At 39.1% G+C, this 21516-nt stretch overlaps 1 protein-coding gene across 2 annotated transcripts in view; it reads left to right on the top strand.

Moving 5' to 3' along the window:
• LOC130907841 (plexin-A1-like) overlaps nucleotides 1-21516 on the top strand; it is a 599840-nt gene that overhangs the window by 436004 nt on the left and 142320 nt on the right. For both annotated transcript variants that reach the window (XM_057823323.1, XM_057823332.1), the window contains exon 11: nucleotides 12158-12254. In XM_057823323.1, the coding sequence (XP_057679306.1) occupies nucleotides 12158-12254 (97 nt within the window). The remainder of the gene's footprint in view (nucleotides 1-12157; nucleotides 12255-21516) is intronic.

The following is a 21516-nucleotide window of genomic DNA, read 5'->3' as shown; positions in this document are numbered from 1 at the left end:
AACCCATAAAATCAGTCGCCCCAAAGCGCCAGCAGAGGGAGACAAAAAACACAAGTGGCAATGACACTGTGCTGTCATTTTAATCTGTTTGAGCGGGACATGTGCGTTAATTGCGTCAAATATTTTAACGTGATTAATTTAAAAAATAATTACCGGCTGTTAACACGATAATTTTGACAGCTCTACTAATTACATGATGTATGTTAACGTAACATAGCTATTAAGACTTATTCAGATAACTATCGCATACAGAAAAAGCTAACAGGTTTACCAAACCATCAGGGTCACTCCAAGTCACTAAATCCAATGAAATCTTTATTCTCTGTGTCACTTTTAAACAACTCCGCCAACTCCGGAGGTAGAAAGTGCTGCGCTTCCTCTTTTACGTCGCTTACGTCAGACTACTCGTCATCACCCTCTTGTGGTTTAGTGTGAAATTATATAATAATATGTTCATAATTTCACACATACCGTATTGGCCCGAATATAAGACGGCCCTGATTATAAGTTGACCCCCTCTTTTTCAAGACTCAAGTTTGAAAAAAGACTTTTTGAACACCAAATTCATTTTTATACAGAAAATAATTACAGTACATCTGAAACAATTGATTATAAAAATATATTTGAGAGAAAAAGCATGTTATTTTGCCTCATTCAAATCTTAATATCTGAACATTTAAATATGTAAACTAAAGTGCAATCACACTCGTAAATAAATGGCTTCTGGGTTTTGAAATGTAAATAAACCAATCTATTGTGATAAAACAAAAAAATTGCAATTACTGCATTGAACCATCAAAGTGAAGTCTAACTGTAACTGTAGTCTTGAAACAAATCTGAATAAGGAAAAACATTGCAATAAAATAATGCAAACTGGTTAAACTTGAGAGTAGCTGAGATCTGTCATGACAGAACATCGCTTCAATGATATCTGGCGCCATCTAGCGTCGTGAATGGGTATAATGTCTAGACCGCGAATATAAGACGACCCCCACTTTTTCAGTCTTATTTCAATGCAAAAAACACAGTCTTATATTCGGGCCAATACGGTAAGCCGCTCCAGAGTATATAATGCACCCCCGGCCAATTGAGACTGTTTTACGTCCATATCTATAAAGAATTCAGGGATTTACACATGTATTCACAAGAATTTTCAACGTGAAAAGCTCTTTGTGGTGATAAGGCGGCGCCACAGTGGCTTAAAGACTAGCAGTACATTCAGCATATTTACGGAAAATAAATACTAACTTCCCAGTTTTCTGCTTTTAACCAAGAATCGAGACTGTTTTACGTCCATTTCTATAAAGAATTCAGGGATTTAAGCATTTATTCACAAGAATTTTCAACGTGAAAAGCTCTTTGTGGTGATAAGGTGGCGCCACAGTGGCTTAAAAACTACCAGCACATTCGACACACTTACGTAAAATACAGTGCCCCCCATAATTATTGGATTTATAATAATTGTGTTTTTTAGCTTCAACATTTTTTTTTCTAAATAATATGGAACATTAATGGGGAAAAAAAGAGAAAAATCCAACCTTCAATACAAGTGCATTTATTCAGTGGGGAAAAAATCCCACATAAAGAAATAATTATTTGACATCAAATAATGTGTGTCACAATTATTAGCACCCCTGGTGTTAAGACTTTGTAAAACCCCTTTTTGCCAACAAAACAACACGTAATCTTCTCCTATAATGTTTCACAAGATGGGAAAAGACCAGAAAGAGGGATCTTCAGCCATTCCTCTTTGCAGAATCCCTCTAAATCATCCAGAGACCTGGGTCCTCTCCTCTGTACTCTCTTTAGCTCACCCCACAGGTTTTCAATGGGGTTGAGGTCTGGAGACTGAGATGGCCATGAGAGGAGCTTGATTTTGTGTCTGGTGAACCATTTCTGTGTAGATTTGGCCATATGTTTAGGGTCATTGTCTTGCTGAAAGACCCAGTGACGACCTACCTTCAGCTTTCGGGCAGAGGTCAACAGATTTTGATTTAAAATGTCCTGGTATTTCAAAGCATTCATGATGCCATGCACCCTAACAAGGTTCCCAGGGCCTTTGGAAGCGAAACAGCCCCACAGCATTACTGACCCACCCCCATACTTCACAGTGGGTATGAGGTGCTTTTCAGCATGCACATCTTTCGTGGCACGCCAGACCCACTTAGAGTGTTTGTTGCCAAAAAGCTCAATCTTGGTCTCATCTGCCCAAAGCACACAGTCCCAGTTGAAGCCTGGGACCGTGTGTATTTTTACTTTTTATTTTATAGACTTAGTTTAATCTGAAACACAAAGAAATTACGTTTAACTAATATTTCCCGCTTAACTCAAATTTTGAATATAGCCTCTAATTTTTAGCAAAACCAAACCTCTACCTTTTTAAAGGCATTTTTCATTTAGTTTGGACCCAAGCAACACAAATAAAATGATTTGAAGATAGAAACAAAATTGTATTATTTTCTGTAACATGGTGTAATGTATAACAATAACAACTTATTACCCTTTGATCAAGAAAAACATTTTTTGTTGTGTCATGGTTCATTGTTTACACCTAACATTTTATAGATCAGTGGCCTGTGATGGTTGGTTGTGCAGCATGGGAAGAACAAGAACAGCAGAAAAAATGGATGGCAATGGTCAGCTGTCAAAACATGAAATAAAAGGCTTATTTTATGTTTTTTGCTATTTGAAAAAGCCAGCAGGCACCAGCTGCAGTCCCCAGCAGAAGCGGATCTTGAAAATGTGACCTAAAAAAAAGCATTAATTTAGTTTTCTATTATAAATTTGTGTTTATTGTTTGCTGACACCACTTTTAAATCTATACAAATCTCTAAAATATAATAATGTCAAAAATTTTGGTGTAAAGAATACAGGTTGTCATGCATCGAGTTGGTACTCTTCCATGAGGGTTATAGCTTAGCTCAAAGCTTACAAAATCGAGCTAATTAGCACGTGAAAGCCAGTCGTGTACCAATACTCACAAATGTAAATGAGTGTGAACGTCACAAAGGGCCTCTGAAAGAGTTAACAATTTTAAAAGAGGTAGCGACTTAATGAATTTATCCCTGGCGATACATTTTCAGTTAGCAGAGTCAGCTTAAAAAGTAGGAGAAAAAAGCTTGTCACCTAGATAAAATACGCACGCAAATACAAATAAAGCTCAACATATACATTATAAAGCGCCTCTTATAGAATATAGACTGTTGAAAATTCAGAAGGGACCTTTTTTATCATCAACTTACCTCCGAATATACTTGACAGCCAGCCATTTGTATGAATGCGGTCCGCCCTCGTCGAAGCCATGTTTGGAACTACCCGAGGCTCCGTAACCCGGAAAACCCGGAAGTAAAATCTTATAATGGATCCCTATGGGAGTGTCGCGACTCTCTTTATATGGCTCTGGCCAGCATTTGAAAAGTGCCTAAGTTGGACAAATGAATCAGAAAATGCATGTGAGCATACCCCAGCCCATTTAGGATTTTTTTTTTTTTTTTTTTTTTTAGTAGCGAGACTATGACTTAACAATTGAGTTACAGAAAATTCACCCTTATCCAATTGTCATGAAGCAATTGTGTCGCCATACAGGCAAAATCAAAGTTTATACCATAACCTTTAAACAGTTTTATTTGATGGTGAAATTGCACATTTTATAAAAGTGGCGATCTTCGTTACCGCAGCTTTATATAACATTTCCGGGGATTCATTTAACCATCCTGGTGTTTGCCCCTTGGACGCTTTCAGTGGTCGTTGTTTGCTGTTCGTTAATAATCCAGGTTTTGTCATGTCTGCTTTGTCCTTTCTGCCTAATTTGCATTTCACTCTAATTTATTTTGTAGCTTCCTTCACCTGATTTTGCCACATTTCTTTCCAACCAACCTATTCTCCTCTAGTCTTTTCCCCCAGGGACCTTACTACTGTATGTGTTGGCTCAGGTAGATTAATTACATGCAGTGACATGGAGGCGCTGGCCAGAGGCTTCGGTAATGAGTTTGATTACTCATCTCCAGCAGCTTTAGGTGCTAAGGGAAGGAGAGGAAGGACACCAAGCCGTGCACAGGGGCCTCTCATTTGAAAAGAATGGGGATGGGGCCTGAGGAATACTACTTTTTCCTCACATGGTTCCACTACTTTTAACTACATTGACACCAAATCTGGATCAAAGCTCAAGCGAAGTCTGAGGCTAATTTGATGACACAGAAAGGTGCCCATGCACAGGTTTCGTATTGTCGCTGTCCAAAGAAAAATACTTAAGTCCAGAAGATCATGCTCTCGTTTATCCTCAAACAAAACACTAGTTAAACAACTTATTCTTATTATTTCTCGTTACTTTGAATGAATGAATGAATTTATTGTCATTGTCATCATCATCAGTATCATTGACAGTTACACAGTGTGGGATAGTTTGGCCAGAAAGGAGAAACATTGACACAGAATATGGAATAATTTGCCCGAAAAAAGGCGATGACAGACAAAGGAAGACGGGAAAAAAGCAAATGCTATCGATACCCGTCCCCTAACAGCCCGGGACGCACAGTCCAGCGTGTTAGTGTTGCATAGTCCATTTTTTTGCTCATATACAGTGCCTTGCAAAAGTATTCGGCCCCCTTGAACCTTGCAACCTTTCGCCACATTTCAGGCTTCAAACATAAAGACATAAAATTTAAATTTTTTGTCAAGAATCAACAACAAGTGGAACACAATCGTGAAGTGGAACAAAATTTATTGGATAATTTAAACTTTTTTTAACAAATAAAAAACTGAAAAGTGGGGCGTGCAATATTATTCGGCCCCCTTGCGTTAATACTTTGTAGCGCCACCTTTTGCTCCAATTACAGCTGCAAGTCACTTGGGGTATGTTTCTATCAGTTTTGCACATCGAGAGACTGACATTCTTGCCCATTCTTCCTTGCAAAACAGCTCGAGCTCAGTGAGGTTGGATGGAGAGTGTTTGTGAACAGCAGTCTTCAGCTCTTTCCACAGATTCTCGATTGGATTCAGGTCTGGATTTTGACTCGGCCATTCTAACACCTGGATATGTTTATTTTTGAATCATTCCATTGTAGATTTGGCTTTATGTTTTGGATCATTGCCCTGTTGGAAGATAAATCTCCGTCCCAGTCTCGGGTCTTGTGCAGATACCAACAGGTTTTCTTCCAGAATGTTCCTGTATTTGGCTGCATCCATCTTCCCGTCAATTTTAACCATCTTCCCTGTCCCTGCTGAAGAAAAGCAGGCCCAAACCATGATGCTGCCACCACCATGTTTGACAGTGGGGATGGTGTGTTCAGGGTGATGAGCTGTGTTGCTTTTACGCCAAACATATCGTTTTGCATTGTGGCCAAAAAGTTCAATTTTGGTTTCATCTGACCAGAGCACCTTCTTCCACATGTTTGGTGTGTCTCCCAGGTGGCCTGTGGCAAACATTAAACGAGACTTTTTATGGATATCTTTGAGAAATGGCTTTCTTCTTGCCACTCTTCCATAAAGGCCAGATTTGTGCAGTGTACGACTGATTGTTGTCGTATGGACAGACTCTCCCACCTCAGCTGTAGATCTCTGCAGTTCATCCAGAGTGATCATGGGCCTTTTCAGTTTTTTATTTGTTAAAAAAGTCTAAATTATCCAATAAATGTTGTTCCACTTCACAATTGTGTCCCACTTGTTGATTCTTGAAAAAAAAATTAAATTTCATATCTTTATGTTTGAAGCCTGAAATGTGGCGAAAGGTTGCAAGATTCAAGGGGGCCGAATACTTTTGCAAGGCACTGTATCTTTCAAAAAGTCATTTATTTCCATGGCATTTCGCAATATTGTCCGTTGGTTTGGTGTGGGTCTCATTGTAGAAAATATTTTGTCCAATGAGCTAAGTGTCCAGTCAAGGAGCTCCATCTCACAGCAGGTTAAACACAGCGCTCACGTTGCAATGGCAGATCAGTAATCTAATTTTACTGGAGGGCATATCTTCAGAGCAAGCAATGTTATGTCTTAGTCTCTGTCCCTGACATTTAATCATTCTGTGTTTGCCTTTTTGTTGTGGGAACAATTTGTAGCAGATGTGTGTGTGCAGTGCAGCTATGACTCATTTTGGTCCATGTAGCAATTTAGTATAGTTTCTTTGTACATCTTTTTGAAGTAACTCAATGATTTTATACTCGTAAGCGTTGCATCACATGTATTCCATGGGCGAGCCCCAATGTTCGTAATCGAGAAAGATTTTAATGTTGTCCTAGTTGCCCGGTAGGAAAGCAATCTGATTCCTCTTAGGTCGTAGTTTGATTCCCTTAGTTGGAATAGAGCTTGTAGGTTAGGTGGGAGACCTAACATCATTTGAGCAGTTTTGAAGTTAACCAAGTCATAAAATTTTAATAGCTTGGACTTGAAGTAAAGTTCTTTTGTGTGCGCTCTGAACGGTGCTTTATGAATTATCCTAATTGCCTTTTTTTGAAGGATAAAAAGTGGACAAAGGTGTGTTGTGTACGTGTGCCCCCAGATTTCCAAACAGTAGCTGAGGTGCGGCAAGACAAGTGCGCTGTAAAGGGTTTGGAGAGCCCTCTTATCTAGCATATTTTGTGCTCTAAAGAGAATGGAGATGCTCCTAGCAAGCTTGTTGCGCAGCTGCACCACATGGGCCTTCCATTTTTTGCAATCTACTTGTTTTCTGATTAATAATTTTTCAGGTTTAGATTCTACATTTGTTATGTAACTACCAGTGAAAGTGAACCAGATGTCCCCAAAGCATTTATAGTGAAGAAAATGAACACCCAGCTATTTTGCAAGTTCTCCCATTTAGAAATCATGGAGGAGTCTGAAATTTTCATCGTTGGTGCATGTCAACTGTGACAGATAATCTAAAACGAAAAATCCAGAAATCAAAATGCATGACTTTTTAACAATTATTTTGTGTGATACAGTTGATAATAAGTATTTGAACACCTGTACATCAGCTAGAATTCTGACCCTGAAAGACCTGTTAGTCCGCCTATTAAAAGTGCACCTCGCACACGGACTACTTTTCATTGTGTCAAAGTGTCATTTTGTCAGTGTTGTCCCATGAAAAGTAGGGCTGTCAAAATTATCGCGTTAACGGGTGTTAATTAATTTTTTAAATTAATGACGTTAAAATATTTGACGCAATTAACGCATGCACTGAATGACCCGCTCGCATATTGCCTCAAACAGATTACAGTGAGGCCGTTTATAGACATTAAGAGTGAACAGAATGCCACCGGCCACTTGGGGGCAGCGCTGTTCCATACTCATGTTATTTCTTCTAAACGTGGGAGAATTAGTAGTTGTGAGACGTTTATGCTGTATTCACAATGCAATGCAAATTGCTATTTGTGCTCCACACATATTTCGGTAAGTTTTCTTTCTTTTAGTGGCAATTATGTGTCTCTTGTTGTATTTTGGGTAAGATATATTCAGATATATGTTATACAGTAAAGGCGAGTGGACACAGGCGTTCTTTGGACCGCGCCGTTTATTGGCATAAGCTTCGGCAACTCCTTCACAACAAATATAAGTATCGTTTAGTGAAAGCACAACAAAAATAATAATCCTATCTCTCCCAAAAAAATAATGTTCACAAAAAGAAAAGCACTTCAGTCTATAGTAATGAGGCCCTATTCTGACACACAGTTAAACAACAATGCAAAATGAACTGGCATTCCATATCAAAATAGCTATGCAAAATACACGTAAAACTTAGACTTTGGTCACTCTATTTTTATTATTGTTATTTTTATTCTTATTATTATATTAACTCTACTTTTGATTGAAAATTTTACAAATTTTATTAAAATGAAAACATGAAGAGGGGTTTTAATATAAAATTACTCTAACTTGTAACTATAACATTTATCTTTTAAGTTCTACAAGTCTTTCTATCCGTGGATCACTTTAACAGAAAGAATGTTAATAATGCCATTTATGGATTTATTGTTACAATAAACAAATACATTACTTATGTACAGTATGTTGTATGTATATATCCGTCGTGTGTCTTATCTTTCCATTCCAACAATAATTTACAGAAAAATATGGCATATTTTAGAGATGGTTTGAATTGTGATTAATTGCGATTAATTACGATTAATTAATTTTTAAACTGTAATTAACTCCATTAAAAATCGTTTGACAGCCCTAATGAAAAGATATACTTAAATATCTGCAGAAATGCGAGGGGTGTACTCACTTTTGTGATACACTGTATCATTGAACATTTTCTACACATTATTGTAAATATTTTAAGACGGTTGGCCACCCATTGTAATTCCACATTGACTTTCAACTCCTTTGGTGCACAACTTCACCATAGGAACTTGGTTTTACTGCCTTGTCTGACTTTTTTGTCCACGTGAACCTCCCAGAAAGCTGATTAGACTGTGGGTGTTTGCAGTGTGACAGGGTGTCACGGTGTGGTCTGTGTTGGCATTTCAAAGCATGTGACGATATGAATAAAGCATGATGTGGCCGGCATCTGGGTGGGCAGGAGTGATCTGGAGAACAAGTCCACCTTGTGTTTTGGCGACAGCAGACAAGTGAGAACCCTTAAAATTTAATGGGGATCTCGCCTTAGAGGGTCCTATTGTTTCACTGCTGGTTGCCAGTGTTTAAGCAGGTATTTAACCAGTGGGACATTGTGGTAATGCTAATAAGGACATTCTACCTCGTGTGAGTTTCCTGACTTGATAGGAATAAAGTGGATTTGGCCACAAATCTAGATAGTGTGTGCTGGAACTTTCAGTCTGCATCATAAATGTACGTGTCTGTTCTACAAGCCCCATCGCTTATTTGGAGTGGTGAAGGTCCGTCTACCAGATCTAGTGTGTCAGTGAGCAAATGGAAAATGCCAATTTCACTTTAAAATTTCCCACCCTATCGCATCTCTCACTCCCCTCTCATGTGGCCACGATATCATGTGTGAGTGAACATCTTTTCTTCTTTCATTTTGCTGTTGTCTTTCACCTTCCCATGACATTCTCACTATTCCTATCCAGCTAAAACCCTTCTGTTATTTCCCTGTGTGGATGTGTACAGTGTACGTACAGTGAGAAAAATAAGTATTTGAACACCCTGCGGTTTTGCAAGTTCTCCCACTAAGAAATGATGGGCGTGTTTGAAATTGTCATGGCAGGTGCTTGTCCACAGTGAGAGACAATTAAGAAAAAAAATCCAGAAATCACAATGTATGTTTTTTTTTAACCATTGATTTGTATTATACTGCTGCAAATAAGTATTCGAACACCTGAAAAAATTCAATGTTAATATTTGGTACAGTAGCCTTTGATTACAATTACAGAGGTCAAACATTTCCTGTAACTTTTCACCAAGTTTGCACGGACTGAAGCAGGGATTTTTCACCACTGCTCCACACGGATCTTCTCTAGATCAATCAAGTTTCTGGGCTGTCACTGAGAAACACGGGGTTGGAGCTTCGTCCAAACATTTTGTATTGGGTTTGGGTCTGGAGACTTGCTAGGCCCCTCCAGAACCTTGATACAGTGGGGGCAAATAAGTATTTAGTCAGCCACTAATTGTGCAAGTTCTCCCACTTGAAAATATTAGAGAAGCCTGTAATGTCAACATGGGTAAACCTCAAACATTAGAGACAGAATGTGAGAAAAAAATAACAGAAAATCACATTGTTTGATTTTTAAAGAATTCATTTCCAAATTAGAGTGGAAAATAAGTATTTGGTCACCGACAAACAAGCAAGATTTATGGCTGTCAAAGAGGTCTAACTTCTTCTAACGAGGTCTAACGAGGCTCCACTCGTTACCTGTAATAATGGCACCTGTTTTAACTCATTACCGGTATAAGAGACACCTGTCCAAAATCTCAGTCAGTCACACTCCAAACTCCACTAAAATATTAGAGAGGCCTGTAATTGTCAACATGGGTAAACCTCAACCATGTGAGACAGAATGCGGAAAAAAAAAAAACCTCAGAAAATCACATTGTTTGATTTGTAAAGAATTTATTAGCAAATCATGGTGGAAAATTAGTATTTGGTCAATACCAAAATTTCATCTCAATACTTTGTTATGTACCCTTTGTTGGCAATAACAGAGGCCAAACGTTTTCTGTAACTCTGCACAAGCTTTTCACACACTGTTGCTGGTATTTTGGCCCATTCCTCCATGCAGATCTCCTCTAAAGTAGTGATGTTTTGGGGCTGTCGCTGGGCAACACGGACTTTCAACTCCCTCCTCACCCAGTGGCGTTAAAATGATAACAAGAACGGTGAGCAAAAATCCCAGAACCACACGGGGGTACCTAGTGAATAACCTACAGAGAGCTGGGACCACAGTAACAAAGGCTACTATCAGTAACACAATGCGCCGCCAGGGACTCAAATCCTGCACTGTCAGACGTGTCTCCCTGCTGAAGAAAGTACAAGTCCAGGCCTGTCTGCGGTTAGGTAGAGAGCATTTGGATGATCCAGAAGAGGACTGGGAGAATGTGGTATGGTCAGATGAAACCAAAATAGAATTTTTTGGTAGAAACACAGGTTGTCGTGTTTGGAGGAAAAAGAATACTGAATTGCACTATACCTACTGTGAAGCATGGGGGTGGAAACATCATGCTATGGGGCTGTTTTTCTGCAAAGGGACCAGGACGACTGATCTGTGTAAAGGAAAGAATGAATGGGGCCATGTATCGAGAGATTTTGAGTGAAAATCTCCTTCCATCAGTAGGGCATTGAAGATGAGACGTGGCTGGGTCTTTCAGGATGACAATGATCCCAAACACACAGCCAGGGCAACAAAAGAGTAGCTTCGTAAGAAGCATTTCAAGGTCCTGGAGTGGCCTAGCCAGTCTCCAGATCTCAACCCCATAGATAATCTGTGGAGGGAGTTGAAAGTCAGTGTTGCCCAACGACAGCCCCAAAACATCACTGCTCTAGAGGAGATCTGCATGGAGGAATGGGCCAAAATGCCAACAACAGTGTGTGAAAAGCTTGTGAAGAGTTACAGAAAACGTTTGGCCTCCGTTATTGCCAACAAAGGGTACATAACAAAGTATTGAGATGAACTTTTGGTATTGACCAAATACTTATTTTCCACCATAATTTGCAAATAAATTCTTTAAAAATCAAACAATGTGATTTTCTGGGTTTTTTTTCCACATTATTTCTCTCATGGTTGAGGTTTACCCATGTTGACAATTACAGGCCTCTCTAATATTTTCAAGTGGGAGAACTTTCACAATTAGTGGTTGACTAAATACTTATTTGCCCCACTCTATGCTTTTTACGAAGCCACTCCTTTGTAATTCTGGCTGTCTGCTTCAGGCGATTGTCATGTTGGAAGACCCATTCACGACCCATTTTCAATGCTCATCTGAGGGGAGGAGGTTATTCCCCAAAATCTCACAATACATGGCCGTGGTCATCCTCTCCCTAATACAGTGCAGTCACCCAGTCCCATGTGCAGAAAAACACCCCCAAAGCATGAAACTCCCACTCCCATTCTTCACAGTAGGGATGGTGTTCTTGGGATGGTATTCATCATTTTTCTTCCTCCAAACACTTTGAGTGGAATGTAGGCCAAAAAGTTCCATTTTAATCTCATATGACCACATGACTTTCTCCCATGACTCCTGTGGACCATCCAAATGGTCATTGGCAAATTTTAAACAGGCCAGTACATGTGCTGGTTTAAGCACAGGAACCTTTCGTTCCATGCATGATTTTAAACCATGACGTCCTAGTGTATTACCAACAATAACCTTGAAAAGTCTACCTCTGCTCCACTTATTCGTTGGACTTTTTAAAGGCGACAAACGGGTCTTTGAGGCTCACAATTCTCGCTAATAGACAGGTGTTCAAATGTTTATTCACAGCAGTTAAAAAAAATCATACAATGTGATTTCTGGATTATGTTTTTCTTTAGATTGTCTCTCACAGTGGACAGCATCTAATATGAAAATTTCAAACCCACCCATCATTTCCAAGTGGGAGAACTTGCAAAATCGCAGGGTGTTCAAATACTTATTTTCCTTACTGTATATGAATTGAGCTATTTTGGTCAGTTTGCATGGCTATGCTGTAAAACTTTTTGGGATTCACTAGTTTGGGAAATGCTCACTGTTTCAAATTGCATTTTGTGTTTTCCAATCCAGGAAAAACTCACTGTCTTCTTTTTTCCATCAGTATGACTACGAGGGCAGTGACATCAGTGACCTCCCAGTTGAACTTTCCGTGCTGTGGAATGGAAATTTTGTCATCGACAATCCCTTCAACATCCAAGGTAGAATGTCAACTTTTTCTTCTTCATCATCAGTAGTCATTGGTAGAGGAAGTACTTACTTTTTTTTTTTTTACTTTAGAAAAAGTACAGATACAGGGGCAAAAAAAATTAGGAAAAGTACAAGTATCTAGGAAAAAAATACTCAAGTAAAAGTACAAAACTACTTGCTTTAAAATTTACTTCACAAACAAAAAGTATTTTCTCCCGATGCAAAATGTGAAAAATATATACAGTGATCCCTCACTACTTTGCGCTTCAAACTTCACGCAATGAATGCTAACTACACGTTGTTTTTGTTTTTTGTTTTTGCTTTTAACCAAGAGTCGACACTGTTTTACCTCCATATCTATAAAGAATTCAGGGATTTAAGCATTTATTCACAACAATTTTCAACGTTAAAAGCTCTTTGTTGTAAGGCTGCCGCCACATTGACTAACAGACTAGCATCATACTTCGATATATGAAGTAAAATAAATGCTAACTGCCCGGTTCTTTGCTCTTTTAGCAAAGAATCAACAGTTTTACATCCATATCGATAAAGAAATCAGGGATTTAAGCATTCATTCACGAGAATTTTCAACGGAAAAAGCTCTTTGTTTACATAAGGCAGCCAGTACATTTCCTTACTGACTAGCATCATAGTTTGCAATATTTATGAAAAATGAATGCTAACTGCACGTTTTATTTGCTTTTAACCAAGAACCGTCACAGTTTTACGCCTATATCTATACATAATTCAGGGATTTAAGCATTTATTCATGAGAATTTTCAACGAAAAAAGCTCTTTGTTTACATAAGGCCGCCGCTAGATTTCCTTACTGACTAGCATCATAGTTTTAACATCTACAAAAATAAATGCTAACTGCTTTTTTTTTTTTTTTTTTTTTTTTTTTTTTTTTTTTTTGCTTTTAACCAAGAATTGACACTGTTTTACATCCATTTCTATCAAGAACTCAGGGATTTAAGCATTTATTCACAAGAATTTCCAAAGGAAAAAGCTCTGTGTCTGTGATTCCACTTGGTCAGCTGAGACGGCCACGCCAACAATTCATGCCTCCTATTAATCAGTCCCGCGTCCCGTCAATACGTTATGAAGTCTATGACTTTTGTGAAATATCCCACAATGGGGTCATAATGAAAATACAACTGAAAAACAAACATTTACTGAATGGGCACCAATTGCTATCTCTAATCTCTAGTTTTTGGATCGTTTGAGGATGTCCATACAAGAAAAAAATCAAACCCTATACAGGAATGCTGGAGCTGAGATGTGAACTCTTCAACCTCACGATCAAGTTAATCAGTTTGCCCTTGAGTCACACCAAAAGATGACTCTAATCACATCAAAAATGAATTGACTACATTTTACATTTTGCTGATGAGGAGCATAATTTAAAACACAACGCAAAGTCATAACCATCTATTGGAGCAGATAACAGAAAACCAAATTGAGCAGTTTCATTTGATACAGACATTATTAACATTATTGTGCCACCTGTGAATTATGGACATTCAAATTTATTACCAATCATTATTGTTGTCTGGTGTACTGCATTTGTATTCCAATCTAACCTTTGACACCTTTATAGGGCTGCAGCTATCGATTATTTTAGTAGTCGATTAATCGATTAACTAGTTAGTTCGAATAATTGAGTAATCGGATAAGGAACATGAACAATTAAAATACCTGAGCTCAGCCTCAAACAGTATAAAAAAATAAATGAGGCTCTATGAACAACAAAAGAACAATTGGCTAACTTACAGAGCAAAATTCTGCTAGCTTAAATGCTATAAAATGCTAACGTTTTTTTTTTTACAATGCTCTTAACAAATGGTTCAGACACATATTCCCACAAAAAAACAGCTAAATATTAACAAACAAACAAACAAAAGCTTAGGGCCCAAGTACACCAGATGCATGATCGTTGCGGTTCCGGTCCGGTTCAGTGTTGACTGCGTGCCACGCAGTACGTCAAAAACAGGCAAATCATACCGGCTGCAGTCCGCCAACTCCGTCCCCTTGTGAGCTCTCGCGTGACCCCGCGCGATAATGTGCCATTTAAAACAACGACAAACACACGGAGTCTGTACTCATCAGAGAAGCAGAGAGAGAGCACATTTTTTTCCTTGCATATTGATATTGTAACGTTTGCTAAGCGGAAGTTTGGCCGCGAAAACAACACACGAGCTTCAACGCCTTTTTCCTCTTTTTCTTTATTAACTTCCCGCCACCTAACCAATGCAAAAACAACAACTATATACACTGACGCTATCTAGTCCACCAATCGGAGCGTCGCGCTGGTGCACCAGCACACCAATGACAGCCCCGCGTTGATGCATAAATTAACCCACCGATGACAGCCCCGGCGACGCTACAATATTTTAGTTGTGTCTGTCTCTTAATTCCAGATTGACTGCATCATGTTGAGATCAGGGCTCCGTGTGTGGGGGTAAAGGGGGCTATTATGCGCTTGGTTGTGTCGGTGGGTTTATATCTTTGTGCACATTTAAAATTTATGGCACATAACATCTCATAAAGCTGTTATAAACAACAGTTAAATAATCTGTAATCTTTATAAAATGGATAGCGAATTCTATACCACACGAACTAAAAAACAGTGTACTTGGAATTGGTGAAAGAAACGTCTTGAATAGACCACCAGGTCGAAACTTGTGGGTGTCTCTTTTTTCTCTTTCGTACATTTCCCCCTCGACTCTGTATACAAACCAACATTGTGTGTGCGCCGGGCACGAGAATTTCTGCAGTGGAACCACTTCCAGATACGCTGTTTTTTTTTTTTTTCGCTCGAATTTTTCGGCATGCCGTGTGTTTGATATCATTGCCAGAAAAACACACATAATAGGACACCCTGCAGCTTCGCTTTTAATGCTGTCCTTATAATAACGATCTGCTGCATCCTATATTACTTTGTGACTTTCCAGTTTCCACCTCCATGATGAAGCGCTCATCATCCATCTTCGCTTTAAACCGTGATTAGGCACCTGGGCTTTTGACGTCAGGCCCAGCTCCGCCCATTTTGTCGGATGCGTGTCCGGCAAAAATAGAAAATAGCCTATACCATCCGGTGGGCATGCGGCACGCCGGAGGTGGTTCGCAGTCAATCTGGAGCACTGACGCGGCCGGTATACATTGAACAATAGGATATAATGGGAACGGATTGGCTCCAGCGCTATTTTTTACCGGAGTCGGACCGGAACCGCAACGATCATGCATCTGGTGTACTTGGGCCTTTACAGTGCCCTCCATAATTATTGGCACCCCTGAAAAAGATGTGTTTTTTAGCTTCTGATTTATATTTTTTTAATTCAAATAATATGGGACCTTAATGGAAAAAAAGAGAAAAATCCAACCTTCAATACAAGTGCATTCATTCAGTGGGGAAAAAAATCCCACATAAAGAAAAAATTATTTGACATCAAATAATATGTGTCACAATTATTAGCACACCTGGTGTTAATACTTTGGCCAACCCCCTTTTGCCAACAAAACAAGGTCTGGGGACTGAAATGGCCATGGGAGGAGCTTGATTTTCTGTCTGGTGAACCACTTCTGTGTAGATTTGGCCATATGTTTAGGGTCATTGTCTTGCTAAAAGACCCACTGATGACCCATCTTCAGCTTTCGGGCAGAGGGCAACAGATTTTGATTTAAAATATCCTGGTATTTCAAAGCATTCATGATGCCATGCACCCTAACAAGGTTCCCAGGGCCTTTGGAAGCGAAACAGCCCCACAGCATTACTGACCCACCCCCATACCTCACAGTGGGTATGAGGTGCTTTTCAGCATGCGCATCTTTCGTGGCACGCCAGACCCACTTGAAGTTGAAGCCTGGGACCGTGTGCTTTGGTCTGATGAGACCAAGATTGAGTTTTTTGGCAACAAACACTCTAAGTGGGTCTGGCGTGAATGAATGCACTTGTATTGAAGGTTGGATTTTTCTCTTTTTCCATTAATGTCCAATATTATTTGAATTAAAAGAAAATATTAGAAGCTTAAAAAACACATCTTTTTCAGGGGTGCCAATAATTATGGATGGAACTGTATGTTGGTCTTAACAGGGAGCAGCTGGATTCACCCATGCAAAATAAGGCAGACAAGAAGGCAGTGTATCCACCCAAATCAATAAAACTAAATGCAAACACTTTCAAAATAAACCATTACAACGCCACATTAATTAAACGAATACTCGAAGCAGAAAAATTTAATTTGAATCTTTTTTTCTAATCAATTACTCGAGTTTATCGATTAATCGTTGCAGGACTACACCTTTACAAGGATTAAATATTAAAATTTACATAACTCGGCATGACCCACGAATATGTAGAAAGACAGTTTTACTATGATTCATGAAAACGGTTAAGTAAGCATGGGATTAATGGTTGGGCAAAGAACAAGCATCAATCCCTACAAAATTAACTTAAATGGATGCGAGATAAACAAATAGACAAATTGAGAAACCTGTTAACAGAAGAAGAAATGTCTGGTAAGAATGATGGGTGAACTACAGCTTGATAAATGTGACGTTTAATAGCAGAAAGTGAAGATGAGAATGAAAGAGTCGATAAAGAAAAAGCAAAAGTGACACCGAAGGATGACATTTATTATTTTAATTGACTCTGTGCATGGAGTGGAAAACAATTACACATTAGAAATTCATTCTCAAGTGTAATATTTTGAGCTGGAGAGGCTAATGGATCCCGACATTCCATTACACAAAATAACACAAACCATGCTCTGAAGTGTGTCACACAGATATTTGCTAGAAATCTACATACATAGAGTCAACCGCTGCGGTTGTTTGTTTCTGAGTGTTTCTCCTTTCAGTCACTACTCATTTTCTATCTTTAGATGACAAAGTGGTTGTTTTTAATATTGCAACCTTTGCGTTTTGTGACCCACTTCTAAGTGAAGTCAGACATGCGTTCATCTTGCAAATGAGTTGCTTGTAGGTCTTAACCTAATTCTTCTGTCAGCACCATTTTAATCCAAAACATGTTTACAAAATTGTCCAACATATTAGGGGATAGGGCCTAATAAAAATCAAAGTTTATAATAATTGACAATCAACATTTTTAAAATGAGTTATTAGATTTCAGAGGTGGGTAAAGTCGCTAAAGATTTTACTAAAGATTAGCATCACCTTTATATAATATTACCGTGTTTTTCAGACTATAAGTCACAACTGAGTATAAGTCACACCAGCCATTAAATGCCTAACGAAAAGGAAAAAACATATGGTGGAAAACACAGACAAGACTGAAAAAGCAGTTACTGCTCTTGCACTCCTCTTTAAAATAAACTGCTGTATTTTAAGCCAAAGGAGCTGTTGTGTTTGATAGAACAATATGTCTATATGCTACTAGGGTTGTTCCGATCATGTTTTTTTGCTCCCGGTCCGATAATTATCATGAATGATTGGAATTGAATCGGGAGCAAAAAAGCAATCGGATCGGGAAATATCGGGATCGGCAGATACTCAAACTAAAACGATCAGGATCGGATCGGGAGCAAAAAAAAAACATGATCGGAACAACCCTAGTAGATACAATTCTATCCTTACAACATATGGGAAGTCTGTCTGAATGACCTATATAACTTGCTTAAAAGTTGATGGGGACAATTTGAGCATCCTGAAAAGTTGGTAGTGTTTTGTCCCTACCGTCCCTATGCAAACCTACGCCCTTGTTTTCAGCTGTGTGATTTTGACAAAGATCAGATCACATTTGATGGTGGTTTTATGCAAAAACGCCCCTTGCAGAGTTTGCATGTTCTCGCTGTGCTGTGATTTTTCTCATGGTTTTCTCCACACACATAATAGGTTAATTGAAATTGAAGCAGTCAGAAACACTGTACAAGTGCACACTTTTTATTTAATTTTCCCATCAACTAAACAAGTTATGTGTATTTATTGCTAAGGTTTCCTCAAATAAATATTGTAGATGTTGTATGTTTAATTAGCAAAGTGATGTCCGAGGTGAAGAAAACACTCTATTTTGTTTCCCTTTTAATAGCCAGTGTTGGGAATAACGTCGTTATAAATGACGCTGTTACATAACGGCGTTATTTTTTCAGTAAAGGGGTAATCTAATTATTTTTTTACGCCATTACAACGCCGTTACCGTTACTGACGGTCAAAAGCGGTGCGTTACTTACTTTGAATAAATTGAAGAAACTACCAGCCGTCGCGAGTCTACTCTGCTCTGTTTATTTGTCATCCAAGACTTGGGGTGCGTTCAGGTTCATGGCAATGAAAATAGTAAACACACATAGCCTACCTTTGTAAAAACGATGGAGTTGCCATTTGATACGGTCATAATGTGCAGGTCCTGCACCCATCCGCAGCAAAACTGTTCATAGCTTTGTAGTGATTTGTAATTTCGGAATCGCTGATGAGTTTAGTAACATACACCAAACAATAAATACAGCAGAATGTCCATTTCGCGTAATTGTGGAAGCCCATCGACATCTTTACTCAATTTGTCTTCGGTTTGCTCGTAAGGGTTAACATTGTTAACATCCTTAAGTTTGATCACATATCTGTTCGTCTCTTTATCGAACTGGCAAGTTAAAGTTTAATGTCCCGGGAGTCAGACCTGCTTCCAATATGGCTGCGTTGTTGTCAAATCTCACGTGATCCCCCATTCTGTGACGTACTGTAAATGCTCGAGCCTAATAGCGCACATACTTCAGAGCCGGTTGATTATATGTGAATTGCCTCGCCCTATGTTTGTATATGTGTATTTCTTGGATTTTTTTTTTTTTTTAACAAACTTCAGAGCCGGAGTTTTCACTTTTTCACCCACAAACCGGAACAGCGTGTGCGGCAAACACACACACACACGCAAAACAGATGCAGAGGGATATGATGGCAGAACATTCAGAGGAAAATTTGTCCTTTATGAGGTGGAGATACAGTGCCTTGCAAAAGTATTCGGCCCCCTTGAATCTTGCAACCTTTCGCCACATTTCAGGCTTCAAACATAAAGACATGAAATTAAATTTTTTTGTCAAGAATCAACAACAAGTGGGACACAATTGTGAAGTGGAACAACATTTATTGGATAATTTAAACTTTTTTAACAAATAAAAAACTGAAAAGTGGGGCGTGCAATATTATTCGGCCCATTTACTTTCAGTGCAGCAAACTCACTCCAGAAGTTTAGTGAGGATCTCTGAATGATCCAATGTTGTCCTAAATGACCGATGATGATAAATAGAATCCACGTGTGTGTAATCAAGTCTCCGTATAAATGCACCTGCTCTGTGATAGTCTCAGGGTTCTGTTTAAAGTGCAGAGAGCATTATGAAAACCAAGGAACACACCAAGCAGGTCCGAGATACTGTTGTGGAGAAGTTTAAAGCCGGATTTGGATACAAAAGATTTCCCAAGCTTTAAACATCTCAAGGAGCACTGTGCAAGCCATCATATTGAAATGGAAGGAGCATCAGACCACTGCAAATCTACCAAGACCCGGCCGTCCTTCCAAACTTTCTTCTCAAACAAGGAGAAAACTGATCAGAGATGCAGCCAAGAGGCCCATGATCACTCTGGATGAACTGCAGAGATCTACAGCTGAGGTGGGAGAGTCTGTCCACAGGACAACAATGAGTCGTACACTGCACAAATCTGGTCTTTATGGAAGAGTGGCAAGAAGAAAGCCATTTCTCAAAGATATCCATAAAAAGTCTCGTTTAAAGTTTGCCACAAGCCACCTGGGAGACACACCAAACATGTGGAAGAAGGTGCTCTGGTCAGATGAAACCAAAATTGAACTTTTTGGCCACAATGCAAAACGATATGTTTGGCGTAAAAGCAACACAGCTCATCACCCTGAACACACCATCCCCACCGTCAAACATGGTGGTGGCAGCATCATGGTTTGGGCCTGCTTTTCTTCAGCAGGGACAGGGAAAATGGTTAAAATTGACGGGAAGATGGATGCAGCCAAATAAAGGAACATTCTGAAAGAAAACCTGTTGGTATCTGCACAAGACCTGAGACTGGGACGGAGATTTATCTTCCAACAGGACAATGATCCAAAACATAAAGCCAAAACTACAATGGAATGGTTAAAAAATAAACGTATCCAGGTGTTAGAATGGCCAAGTCAAAGTCCAGACCTGAATCCAATCGAGAATCTGTGGAAAGAGCTGAAGACTGCTGTTCACAAACACTCTCCATCCAACCTCACTGAGCTCGAGCTGTTTTGCAAGGAAGAATGGGCAAGAATGTCAGTCTCTCGATGTGCAAAACTGATAGAAACATACCCCAAGCGACTTGCAGCTGTAATTGGAGCAAAAGGTGGCGCTACAAAGTATTAACGCAAGGGGGCCGAATAATATTGCACGCCCCACTTTTCAGTTTTTTATTTGTTAAAAAAGTTTAAATTATCCAATAAATGTTGTTCCACTTCACGATTGTGTCCCACTTGTTGTTGATTCTTGACAAAAAAATTAAATTTTATATCTTTATTTTTGAAGCCTGAAATGTGGCGAAAGATTGCAAGGTTCAACGGGGCCGAATACTTTTGCAAGGCACTGTATAAACATTATTTCAAGTTGGTCGAAATTAAAGGAAAGTACAGTGCTGCTCGAAAGTTTGTGAACCCCACAGCGATGGTCAGATTTTTTGTAAAAAAAACTAAAATAACCTTATTAAATGTTAAGTTATACCCAAATCCACAATACTGACATTCCAAATAATGGACTGAAACAAAAGAAATAGTTATATTGTCATTCTTTATTTAACAAAAGTGGTTAATTTAAGAAAAACTCAGATATCATGTGTGCAAAAGTATGTGAACCCCTTCAGTTAATAGGATATTGCGCCTCCTTTTGCAGAGATTACCTCAACCAAACGGTTTCTGTAGTGACTAATCAGCCTCTCACATCTACTTTGGGGGATTTTTGCCCATTCTTCCTTGCAGAACGCAGTCAGTTGAGAGAGGTTTGATGGGCGTCTGGCATGAACTGCTCGCTTCAGGTCCCGCCACAGCATTTCAATGGGATTTAGGTCAGGACTTTGACTGGGCCAGTCCAGAACACGAATCTTCTTCTTTTTCAGCCATTCCTTGGTTGTATTGCTGGAATGCTTTGGATCATTATCATGTTGCATGATCCACCTTCTGCCAAGCTTTAACTTCAAAACAGATGGCGTCAGGTTATGTTCTAGGATTTGACAATATTCCTCAGAATTCATGATTCCCTGGACTATGTGGAGTTGTCCAGGTCCTGAGGA

This window comes from Corythoichthys intestinalis, chromosome 2 (assembly GCF_030265065.1).
Source record: "Corythoichthys intestinalis isolate RoL2023-P3 chromosome 2, ASM3026506v1, whole genome shotgun sequence".
NCBI classification, from domain to species: domain Eukaryota; kingdom Metazoa; phylum Chordata; class Actinopteri; order Syngnathiformes; family Syngnathidae; genus Corythoichthys; species Corythoichthys intestinalis.
This window is presented reverse-complemented; position numbering and strand designations above follow the sequence as displayed.